Source organism: Saccostrea echinata, unplaced genomic scaffold (assembly GCF_033153115.1).
Source record: "Saccostrea echinata isolate AGI-Se365-2 ecotype Australia unplaced genomic scaffold, CSIRO_AGI_Sech_v1 ptg000060l, whole genome shotgun sequence".
Classification (NCBI taxonomy): domain Eukaryota; kingdom Metazoa; phylum Mollusca; class Bivalvia; order Ostreida; family Ostreidae; genus Saccostrea; species Saccostrea echinata.
In genome coordinates, this window is record NW_026889809.1 from 3,591,898 (window position 1) to 3,605,190 (window position 13,293).

Below are 13,293 nucleotides of genomic sequence, written 5' to 3' on the forward strand. Positions count from 1 at the left end.
ATAAACAGGAGAGGAAAATGAGGAAAAAGTTGGATTTTTTTTTTCATGTGCTTAAGAGCCCTCTATACACTGCACACTAAAGAGTTCTAATTTTGTGGTACATTTATGCAAATAGAGTAATTAATCTGCCCTTTCATCAAGAACAAGCATTCTGAGAGTATTGCATTAGCAATACTAATCCCCTACCGGCAAGTGTAATCTGGTTCCCGTTAAAAATTGAAAATGCCATAATTCCGTCAAAAATCAATGAAGCGAAACGAAATAAAAACTTCATCTATAACTCATCATGGTAAAGTCACATACCAAAAATCAGCTCAATATCTGCAAGCGTTTAGAAAAAAAAATTGCGGAAAACCCTGAGAAAATGAAAAGGTCGTAATTCCGTCAAAAAGCACTGAAGCGTAACGAAATGCAAACTTGATCTGTAACTCATCAAGATACACTCACATGCCGAAAATCAGCTCAATATCTGCAAGCGTTTAGAAAAAAGTGCGGAAAAACCAAGTGGGACAGACTGACAGACAGACAGACCGACAGACGGACGGACAGACTCAGAGGAAACCTATCGTCCCCTCCGGTTTCTATAAACAACTAATAAAATAAATTGAAACCGGAGGGGACGATAGGTTTCCTCTGAGTCTGTCCGTCCGTCTGTCTGTCCGCCTAGCTGTCACTCTGTCCCACTTGGTTTTCCGCATTTTTTTCTAAACGCTTGCAGATAAGCTGATTTTGATATGTTAGTGTGTATTGATGAGTTACAGATCAAGTTTTTAATTTCGTTTCGCTTCTTTGATTTTTGAGGGAATTACAACCTTTTTAATTTTTAAGGGTTTTCCACACTTTTTTTTTAAAACGTTTGCAGATATTGAGTGTTGATGTTTGGTATGTCAGTGTATCTTGATGAGTTATAGATCAAGTTTGCATTATGTTCCGCTTCAATGATTTTTTGACAGAATTACAGCATTTTCAATTTTTAATGGGAACCAGATTACACTTTCCGGTAGGGGACTAGTATTGCTAATGCAGAAGGCTTGTCTCAATAACTTTAATACGCATGCTTGAATAAACCATATGATAGCAAGAATGATAGTAAAATTCTGCCACCTATCGCAGAGTTAATTTAGAAAGTTAACATATTGGAATGATTTTTTTCATATTCATATACCGAATATTTATGTGAATTTTATCAGAAAACATAACTTATTTGGGAAAACAAAGAGAGATAAGTTTATAATTTTGGTAAAACTTCATCTCTATAGAAATCAACGGAAAATATTTTTATCCCCCCCCCCCTCACTGAAACAACAATTCCTTTTTCAAGTATTATGAACTGTTATTTCACAACTTCAAATTTATACCAATTGTTTTTTTGTTTTTTTTTTTTGTTTCAGTGGAGTGAGTTATTTGGGGTAGGGTTGAGGGTGGGGGGTGGGTGAGGGTGTAGAACATATGTTTACAGACTAAAAGCAGCAAAAATAGTCATTTTATTGCCAATGAATCTAATATGTCAGTTGACTTTTACATAAGTTAAACATACGGAGAGATTTGATGGTTATTTATCCATTTCCATGAGTATTTGAAAATCTGGTTCACTCGTTATGTTTAAAGCCCGATTTCAATTTATAAAATTATCTAACCCTTCCCCCTCTTTATGAGAAGAGTTTTAAATGAACAGTTAACTTTTTGACACTGGTTTTAAAATAATTAATCCATTACTTAAAAACTCTTCTACAATAATAATAAAACTTGGCAGAAGTTGTGAAGGCGAGGATGGAGTATATCGAAAGAAGGAGTATTTCCTCTTAAAACAAAAGTCTAAATCCCACGCTTTCTTGCAGGCATATGATTCAATTTTTTTGACGGGATGGGGGTTGCATTGGGGGTGGGGGTTCGGGTCACAAACGAAAAAGAACAAACTTTAAGTAGGGCCTTGAATAACTTTTATTGGATGTTGTTAATAAAGCAAGATGCAGTCATGGAAGTAGAATAATGTGTGTGTACTGGACAGGTACAGTCGTGGATGTTGTTTATAAGGCACAAGTACAGTCATGGATGTAGAATAAAGTGTGTATACTGGACAGGTACAGTCGTGGATATTATTTATAAGGCACAGGTACAGTCAATGATGTAGAATAAAGTGTGTGTACTGAACAGGTACAGTTATGGATGTTGTTTATAAAGCACAGGTACAGTCATGGATGTAGAGTAAGATGTGTATACTGCCCAGGTACACTCAGGGATGTTGTTTATAAGGTACAGGTACAGTCATGGATGTAGAATAAAGTGTATGTACTGGACAGGTACAGTCGTGGATGTTGTTTATAAGACACAGATACAGTCATGGATGTAGAAAAAAGTGTGTGTACTGGACAAGTACATTCATTGATGTTGTTTATAAGGCACGGGTACAGTCAGGGATGTTATTTATAAGGCACAGGTACAGTCAGGGATGTTGTTTATAAGGCACAGGTACAGTCATGGATGTTGTTTATAAGGCACAGGTACAGTCATGGATGTTGTTTATAAGGCACAGGTACAGTCATGGATGTTGTTTATAAGCACCGGTACAGTCATGGATGTAAAGTGTGTGTACTGGACAGGTACAGTCATGGATGTTGTTTATAAGGCACAGGTACAGTCAGGGATGTTGTTTATAAGGCACAGGTACAGTCAGGGATGTTGTTTATAAGGCACAGGTACAGTCAGGGATGTTGTTGTTTTTATGCCCCGGGATCGAAAGATCCCGGGGGTATATTGTTTTTGTCCTGTCTGTCTGTTTGTTTGTCCGTTTGTCTGTTTGTCTGTTTGTCTGTCTGTCTGTTGTCAACTTTAACCTTGCCCATAACTTTTGATTGGTTGGAGCTATGACATATTTCACATGTGTATTCCTTGTGACAAGACCTTTCTTTGGGTACCATCATATTTGACCTTTTGACCTTGACCTTGGAGTTTGACCTACTTTTGCAAAATTTTATGAGACTTTAACCTTAGCCATAACTTCTGAACAGTTGGTGCTTGGGGTTTCAAACTTCACATGTGTATTTTTTGTGACAAGGCCTTCCTTTGGATACCAACAACTTTGACCTTTTGACCTTGACCTTGGAGTTTGACCTACTTTTGAAAAACTTTAACCTTGGCTATAACTTTTGAACAGTTGGTGCTTAGGGTTTCAAACTTCACATGAGTATTCCTTGTGACAAGACCTTCCTCTGGATATCAACCACTTTGACCCTTTGACCTTGACCTAGGAGTTTGACTTACTTTTGAAAAACTTTAACCTTGGCCATAACTTTTGAATGGTTGGAGCTAGGGCTTTCATACTTCACATATGTAATCCTTGCGACAAGACCTTCCTTTGGATACCAACCACCACTTTGACCTTTTGACCTTGACCTAGGAGTTTGACCTACTTTTGAAAAACTTTAACCTTGACCATAACTTTTGAATGGTTGGAGCTAGGGCTTTCATACTTCACATATGTAATCCTTGTGACAAGACCTTCCTTTGGATACCAACCTATTTGACCCTTTGACCTTGACCTAGGAGTTTGACCTACTTTTGAAAAACTTTAACCTTGGCCATAACTTTTGAATGGTTGGTACTAGGGCTTTCGTACTTCACATATGTAATCCTTGTGACAAGATCTTCCTTTGGATACCAACCACTTTGACCTTGACCTTGACGTTTGACTTTTATTCAAAAAACTTTAACCTTCGCCATAACTTCTGAACAGTTGTATCTAGGGCTTTCAAATTTCATAGGTGTATTCCTCGAGACAAGACCTTTCTTTGGGTATCAACATTTCTTATCTTTTGGCCTGGATTTTGACTTGCATTTGAAGAAACTTTAACCTTCGCCATAAGCTGCCATACGGGGGCATCAGTGTTTCACAAACACATCTTGTTTAGCACTGGTACAGTCATGGATGTAGAATAAAGTGTGTGTACTGGACAGGTACAGTCATGGATGTTGTTTATAAGGCACAGGTACAGTCATGGATGTTGTTTATAAGGCACAGGTACAGTCATGGATGTTGTTTATAAGGCACAGGTACAGTCAGGGATGTTGTTTATAAGGCACAGGTACAGTCAGGGATGTTGTTTATAAGGCACAGGTACAGTCAGGGATGTTGTTTATTAGCACTGGTACAGTCAGGGATGTAGAATAAAGTGTGTGTACTGGACAGGTACAGTCGTGGATGTTGTCAATCAGACACCGGTACAGTCATGGTGTAAAATTTCTAGAGTTGTCTGGACAGTTCAGCAGAATCTTAGAGAGGTGGATCTAATAAAAATATTTACTTATATAAATATTTTCTTCGGATGTTATCGATAAGTATAGCATTAATTTCCTTTAATATGATCAATTATTTTAATACCATACCCTACATATTTCAGGTATCACACCACGGTTATCGACCAGTCAAGATGTTAATTGTTCCATGCATATAAAATTAATTTTTATTTCTTTTGAGAATTTATTTTTTTTTTTTTGGGGGGGGGGGGGGTTTCTTCCAGTCTATTTGTACAACTTTGATGCCTGTGCCTAGTAAATTTTATGTACTTTGTAAATAAATAAAGGTTTTTTGTCAGGATCTATTCTTTTTCATGAAGGGCATAGGAGGCTACTTCCTGGGGTGCACTTGAGATGTTTATATATAACACATTGAAAACGGGTGAATCAGCCCATTCCACCCGTATATATCGTAAGACATATATTTATGGGAAAAAACCTGTGTTTTTCATTGACACCACTTGCGTGATCAATGAAATGGATGAAATTAATAATATTATGACGTACTTATTCTTTCTAACATAAAATTAAGGATTACAAATTAATTCCAATATTTATTTTAATTTCCTTTTTTATTTTACTTTGTTTATTGTTTACTCATATATTTTCTATAATTATACTAGCATGTTTCATTTTAAATTCATCATTATTATTGAGCACGTAGGATATTGAAATCATGCCCCCAGCCCCCCCCCCCCAAAAAAAAAAATTAAAGACCTGGCTCATATTGTACTCTGAACATAAAGCTTTAAACTTAAATCTGTAAAACTTTTGGATCCTTCCCTAATTACTGCTGACATCGTTTGTCTCGGTATCACTGTCTTGGGTAATATAAAGATTAGCGTTAATTGCGCTTTGATTGAATTCTGAGTCTAAATCTAAATCGGAGAAAATCCACAGAATTTTTTGCTAAGTGGATGTTATTAATCAAGCGCGGGTTGAGTCAGTGCAAGTGTGTATGTACGGCACAGGTACAGTCGCAGATGTTGTATATCAGGCACAGGATACAGTCATAGATATACAAAATGTACGCTGTAGTAAATTTTACTTTTTAGAGATAATAGCGATTCATACAATGGATTTAGGCATAGTCAAGCTTACATATATTTTCCGCGATATATTCACTAAGCCAGTTATTGTTACCGTTTTGGCGATTACAGTCTTCCATAAAGTAGATTTATTTAAAATCAGAAATTTTCTTTCCTCCATATTAACACATTTCGTATTTTTCATTAAAAAACAATCCATACTTAATCAACAACATATAGTTTAATACGTTGAACAATCCGGAAAATCTTGCTCTGACATTCCGTTTTTGATATTAGTGAGCAGGTACAGTCATGGATGTCCGGTACCAGCATTGCCGAGTACAGTTGCGGATGATAGCTGACAGCCACTGTTGCGAAAATGAGGCATTAAACAGTATTGCGTCAGAGTACTCTCAGTCCTTTGATGAATTTCCTTAGTGGCTGCTAGCTTCTACGGGCTTTATGGTTGCTGTTATTGGCTGCTAGCTTCAGTCTAGTGCTTTTTCTTCTCATAGGAATGAAGTTCTGTTGACATTTGAAAGATCGGGGCTGTCGAATGTTTTGCTTTATTGTCATTTTGAAATATATAAACATCACCATTAATGACGTGTCCAGCTAGATTAGTTAAAGGAAGAAAAAACATTCAAATATTTTTCATAAGGATATCGAGTTTTCTATGCATTCTGTGCCATTTTTCGAAAGTTTTAAGAGCTACAAATACATCTGATAGATCTTATTGATTATTTCCTCCAAAGTGAAAATAAATCTTCATGATAAAGAAAATTAAAAGAGTAAATATATGAACGTGATAAATCATGAAAAAAATACTGAGGATAAAGGAGGAACCTTGGGGAATTGTGATGGCAATGGTTTGTTATACCGGGGGTATTTCTTGCTTTTAAACAGGAAAAGCCTCGAAATGACTTATTTCAAGGTTTTTTTTTCCTTTTAGAATCTTCTCCTTTTAGAAGAATTGTATTGAAACCATAACTTCTTAATTTTTTTCCTGGCGTGTACTTGTTAAATATCAATAACGTAAGTAGGACATCTCTGTGAATTTCCTGTTACTGGCGGTCTGATTGGTTGTTGATAAATGTTGGATTTGGTTCTTAGTGGTTTGTTCTGTTAGCATAAAGCCTAGGTGTAAGTTAAACAAGGAAAACACGCTGATTCTCCTTTTCAAATAACAGAAGAGCTACACAGAGAACTCAAGATTGGTTTCTTTAATGTTGAATTATGGTTGCTATCTACAGTGGAATGATACGATGTTATTAGGGAAAAACAGGAAGTTTGAATGTTTTTTCTTTGTTTTTAATTGACGATTGAAAAAAAATGTGACCGCGAATGATATTTGAGAAATATATTGTTATCGGACACAGGTCTTTTTTGAACATTTTAAATGAAAGATAAGATATGAAGTTACATGTAAAATAGCAAAGAAATCGTTGTTTATTTGAAATGCTTACGTAAAGCATTTAATAGCTCAATAATTTAAGTCTTGAAGAAAAACTCAGATCAATTCATTTTCTGTAGGAGTTTATTTTTTTAATCTTGAGAATGTTCATTCCCTAGTCTTATCTGATAAGGCTACTTAGTTTTATCTTTAAGCCTCATGCACTCCCACATCAATTTATTTATTTTTTTATGCCCCCGTTATCGAAGATTCGCGGGGGCATATAGTTTTTGTCCTGTCCGTCCGTCAGACAGACTAGCTGTTTGTCTGTCCGCAAAAATTTTAACATTGCCCATAACTTTTGATTGGTTGGAGCTTTGGCTTTCATATTCCACGTGTGTATTCCTTGTGACAAGACCTTTCTGTGGGTACCATCATATTTGACCTTTTCACCTTGAAGTTTGACCCAATTTTGCAAAATTTTATGAGCTTGGCCACAACTTTTGAACAGTCTATGTTAAGGCTTTCATACTTCACATGTGTATTTCTTGTGATAAGGCCTTCTTTTGGATACCAACAATTTTGGCATTGACCTTGACATTTGAGTTTGACCTACTTTTAACAAATTTTAACCTTTGCCATAACATTTGAACGTTTGTTTCTAGGACTTTCACATTTCACGATTATGTGTATCACTTGTTACAAGACCTTCCCTTTGGCACCATTGTACCTTGACCTTACCGTTTTACTTACTTTTAAAAACTTTATCCTTCACCATAACTTTTCAACGGTTGGTGCTAGGGCTTTCATATTTCACAGGTACATTCCTCGAGACAAGAACTTCCTTTGGATACCAACATTTTTGATCTCTTGACCTGGAGTTTTATTTGCATTTGAGAAACTTTAAACTTCTCCATAAGCTGCAATACGAGGCATCAGTGTTTCACAAACACATCTTTTTTTTTTTTGTTCAGTAAGTATATTTTACAACACCGTTCAGTTTATATTATGGAACATTTACAAACAATATACTGATGAATTATAAACTCTTACATTAGAAGTTTTTGGTATATAATATAACCTATTATTTATCAAACAGCAAGGGCGGTAATGGTAACATTATGTTTATACAGGATATGTATATACTACTTTACTGTAGATTGCAGCACTAACTATAGCTGTCATAAGAGGGTAATAAATAATTGCCTCTAAATGCGCTCTTTTTCAAACCTTTCGACTAGCGAAGAAATCACAACTGGTATTCTATGATTTACATGTAAGAAGTTGTGCGCGCAGGGTTGCATTACACTAGGGTGACCATTGAGGCCTTTGTCCTCTAGTTGTAGATAAATGTAGGTTATTTAAGGCCTTATTTGTTCTCAGGATGAAAATTCCCTAACCATTTTGCACAACTATATCACACTGCCAATCATATTCCAAAATATGATTTAGCTACTGCTTAAAATGTGAGAGGATTTCTGGAAACATGGTTGTTGTAGAAAACGTCCTTTTGGCCCCGATTGGCTAGATGAAAATAAAATTTGAAAGATTAATTTCATATCTACAGGACAACACCAATCATATTCCGAAAGATAATTTTGCTAATGCATAAAATTTAAGATATATGTGATTTCTGGAAACATTGTTTCTGTAGAAATACATCTTTTTTTCTGTTACTAATTTGACTGCAGTATGAAGAAGAAAATTTTGAATTTTAAACCTTATTGCACATCTACAGGACACCACCAAACACATTGCAAAAAATAGTTCCCTAGTGCTGAAATGTAATAGAGTTTGAGAAAAAATGAACGTGTGACTGACGGACTTACGGACGGAAGGGGATTAAATACCCGAACTTTCTTTAGAAATACAAATACAGAATCTAGTTAACTGTTGATTCACAAAACAGATTAAAGGTCTACATTACTGAATAACAATTGACGACCCCAAATGAGTCCTGACAATTGATTCCTCAAATAATCTTTTTTAATATTTTTACCAGCATATAATTGTACAAATTGGATATTATAAATATGTGTGGATTGTTTTTACAAGAAATCTTTTTATTAGCTTTATTGAAGCTACATATTGTACTATATTATAATGCAAGAGGTGACGATAACAAACAGACGTCAATCCAATAAATCAGTAAACAAAACGAATCGTGAACAGGGATAAAAAAAAAAAAAAAAAACGTGGAGCTATTGAAACACCAGAGCTGGGATCAGGTGCCTATGAGGAGTAAGCATCCCCTGTCGACCTGTCATACCCGCTATAACTAATATATACAACAGCATAAGAATTGAAGCTGAAACGATCATTATTCATGCTGGTTGCTGGGACTTTAAGGTGAATTTGATTTATTGTGATCTTTTCCACACAAATTCTTTTTTCTTTATTTCTTCACTTAACCACTTTTAAGAAACAATATCACGGAGTTCGGTTTCGAGTAAAAATCCGGTTTTTGGAGCTGGTTTTGACAACAAACACATTTAAACAATATACAAAGTATCACTGAAACCACTGTATTTTTACCACAGAAAATGAAAGAAAAAAAAGAACATGTACATTTGGTGTTTCAGTCAGAAATGGATCTTGCATTAATTATTAAGTCGTCGAATACTAATGAAGTATTATATAATGGTTTTTTGGCTTATTACTCATTCATTAACAACGTGAAGAAATGATCCGCAAAATATGTCAGGTTAAAATGTCATGTGTGTGTGTGTGTGATAATGTTTGCCATATTAAATAAATCAAAGCAAAGTGAAACTTGGATTATTCAGTAAATTAACAAGCATAGTAAAACTTGGATTATTTAGTAAATTAACTTTTTGCTTTTATTTAGGAAACATGTTTAGTTAGTTAAATTAATGATCTGAGAAGTTCTCCGACTGACATTTCTAAATTTAACAGAAACAAAGTAACATATTTTTAAAAGTTTTTAATAATAACGTTTTATGAGAACAGTATCTCAATAATGAACTATGGACAATTTTAATTTTTTTATTTTATTTAAATTATTTTTCTATTTCATTTATTTTTTGATCGTCTTTTTTTGGAATATACAATGTATTAAAAAAGACTTTTGACTTCCCATCCTTACATTACACGGGATAAACTTTCTTTACGATATCCAAGAAAAGAAGGGAAGGAAAAAATGATATGGAATGTAAAGGGTGAACACTTTTCCCATAAATCCTGTAAAGAATCCCTAAACAGGGGGAAAATGCGGACCCCAAGAAATACTAAACATGATCCGGACATAAGGTTGTAATATCAAGAAAACAGCAGACCTAGTTCACAGAAGTACTTTAAAAAACAGGCTTATCTTTCCAACATCCATCAGGTGATGATATAACTTTCACAGAGACGGAAGCACTGACATCTCAAAATAAGAGGAAGTTCCATTAGTGAAGGACACACATTATGAACAAGACAACCATCTTAAACGTGTCTGTAGATTGCATCAGACCAGCTACAAACTTTACCGAACACAAGAATGCAGCACCTGTGACGCTTCTATTCTTATTTGGAGTTGCTGGAAATGCCATAGCTCTTGTTGCTTTATGCTGTTCTGCTAAAACTCATAAATGGCGCCCATTTTACCGATTTGTATGCGGACTTGCCATTTCTGATGGTGGAGGAATTTTAGCATCCTACCCTTTTGCTTTGTCCCGATACATATCTGATTTTACATATGAATTTTCTCCAGATCTGTGTGCTTTCCTAGGATTTGTGTTCATGTTTACTTTAATGTCATCTGCTATGATCGTGTGTTGTATGTCATTTGACAGATTTTTTGCCACTTTCTTTCCATATTTATACAACTCTACAACAAAAGAACGCCGGACAAATATTATACTGGGCACCGTGTGGAGTCTTTCGGGACTTCTCAGTAGTTTACATTTGTTCGGACTCGGATCAAGCAAACTGATGTATCCCGGTTCATGGTGTTTTCTCAATTTTATTCATGTAAGACCCGAATGTCCCGAAGATAGACTGAACATGATATATTCCTACATTTACGCCACTACCGGCGTAATAATAGTCCTTTTAACCGTTTCATTAAACACGCTGGTTGTCTTCTTCTTCATCAGGAACAGATTTGTCAGGACAACCCGAAACCAAAGAGATCTTCACGTGATTGTGTTCCTTTTGATTATTGTTATAGTGTTTACGTCCTGCTGGGCACCTCTCATGGTAAATCTTGGAGAAAGTTTTCATTTTTATCAATTGATTAAGAACAATATTCAGGAATATTCGAAATCCAACAGCGATTAATTCTAAAATAGAATACATTTACCCTCCATGACATACATGTAGAAAAGTTTGTTTTACGATTTACTTTTATAATCATTCTTTATTATTCCATCCAGAAACATGAATTTGTCTACCTTTATCCATTATTAGCTAAAGAGAATCAAAATTTATCACAAAATTTGATTTTTTAGGAAGATATACACAGTTCTTGAATAAGTAGTTACAAATTAAAGCTTATATTTACATTGCGTTATTTTCTTTAAAACTTATTCCTCAAATACCAACGGCACTATGAATGAATCTTCTTGAATACCGTATATTTCATTAGTTACCCAGGCACACAGGTAGAAAAGTTGTATATTTTGATTCAAAGTCAGTTTGGTTACACCCAAAGTGAATTTAAATTTGAAAAAAGGAAGAAAGGATATTATAAACCTCTTAGTATAGATGTTTATGTATCAGTTTTATTGCTGTGTCATATAATTCATCCTTCAACATGTCTTATGTCATATATCACACAGGTATACAACAACAGGATTTTTGAGACAAATACTATCAAAATTTTTAATAGGTACTACCTGTATTAATCCTGAGTAAGATTTTAAAATACAACAATTTGTGTTTCTTATCAGATGTATTTTTTAATTATCACTTTATCAGGTAAACATCCTTCAGCATGCCTCTGGTGCAGTAACGGGAGAGGGCGATACTGAGCTCAACTTGCTGAGGTTTGGTGTGTTAAACTCAGTCCTAGATCCCTGGATATACATTTTGTTTCGAAAAGAATTTCTTTTGTTTGTGCTTCGTGCTCTGGAAAGTGTAACTAGAAGAAAATTCAAGCTTACAAAGAAGTTATCTGGAGATTGTGCAGCCCATGTTGTCTCTTTTAATGGACATTAATTGGTCTCTTGTATGATGGTCAGATATAATGATATATGAAATAATGATAATTTTATTTCAGTTTTTCTTAATCCATATATCTTGTTTAAAAATTTTTGAACACTAATTTCTACTAAAAAGGATTATTTAACATGGAAATAAAGTTTTGGTTAATAATTATCTCATCATTAATTGATGTCATATTGATGTAATGTTCCTTCGTTATCGTTGGTACTATGTTCTAAATAAGTTTTAATGAAGACAAATACAAGCGACATTATGAAAAAAATATTAATAGTTTTCAAGAACAAGTTACAAACCATGAAAATTATGATTTAAAAGAAACAGTTGATTTAAACTTCGTACTTAGACCTGTTATCTTCTGAAGAAAAAAAGGTGAACTGTGATCGATAGCATATAAATCCTTAAACACATTCAAATTGTGAACAGGGAAAAAAACAAGGACCCCTAGAGATATCAGAGATGGAATCAGGTACCTTGGAGAACTAAGCATCCCGTGTTGACAGCTGGCGTAAGCCCTCAGTATTGATCAGGTAAACGGAGCAATCTTTAGTCAAAATTTTTACAAAAAACAATAATTAACCTCGCAAATTGGTATGAATCATTTCCAAACGAGGCCATTTTAACTACCAAAAGGTTTGCGATATGATGACATAAACGAGATTGTTGAAAGCCCTTTACCACCTTATTTATCAGTTGTCTTCCTCGGTTTTAAAACTGATCATACTCAGAGTATTTTCTTAAGTACCGAATCGAATTGGAGAAAGAAACATCATATGCAGGTGATTGTAGAATGACACTGAATAAATAAAGGAACTTAGCGATGGAAAAGTCGTCCTACTTGTCATATAGTTTAGTTGTTCGTTGGTGATTAACATCTATAGTCAGTAAAACATCCAAATGCATGATTAAAATAGACATGGTAGCCTTACCTTGTCTTTTATTTCAAGTTCTTAAGGATATATCGAGTCGACATACGAATGAAAATAAAATATACGAAAAAAAAATGCATAAATTGATATTCATTTGACTGAATTTGAACAGAAATGACATTCATGATAAATTCCTAAAATATAAAGAAGTCATATATATATATATACATGTATATATATATATATATATATATATATATATATATATATATATATATATATATATATATATATATATATATATATATATATATATATATATATATATATATATATATATATTAAACAAATATAAAAAGAAAACAAAAGAATCCTCCGTAAAGCTTTAGCGCTTTCATTTAAAATCTTCAGAAGTTTTACAATGTAAAGTAATGTAAAGCTTCTGAAGATTTTAAATGAAAGCGCTAAAGCTTTATGGAGGATTCTTTTGTTTTCTTTTTATATTTTTTTATTATTGTAATCCGATTACTGAGACTTTATTTCA

At 34.1% G+C, this 13,293-nt stretch overlaps 1 protein-coding gene across 1 annotated transcript; it reads left to right on the forward strand.

Annotated features, from left to right (window-relative positions):
• Positions 1 to 10,143: 10,143 nt before the first annotated feature.
• Positions 10,144 to 11,877, forward strand: LOC133174939 (prostaglandin E2 receptor EP4 subtype-like). The gene is made up of 2 exons (XM_061310032.1): positions 10,144 to 10,917; positions 11,638 to 11,877. The coding sequence occupies exons 1-2, from the start codon at positions 10,144 to 10,146 to the stop codon at positions 11,875 to 11,877; spliced, it is 1,014 nt and encodes a 337-aa protein (XP_061166016.1).
• The last annotated feature ends 1,416 nt before the right edge of the window (positions 11,878 to 13,293 follow it).

Bases quoted from the DNA above. Each gene is read 5' to 3' on its own strand.
- LOC133174939 (XM_061310032.1), top strand. From the start codon at position 10,144: ATGAACAAGACAACCATCTTAAACGTGTCTGTAGATTGCATCAGACCA. The intron at 10,918-11,637 runs GTAAATCTTGGA...TCACTTTATCAG, and splicing joins CCTGCTGGGCACCTCTCATG to GTAAACATCCTTCAGCATGC.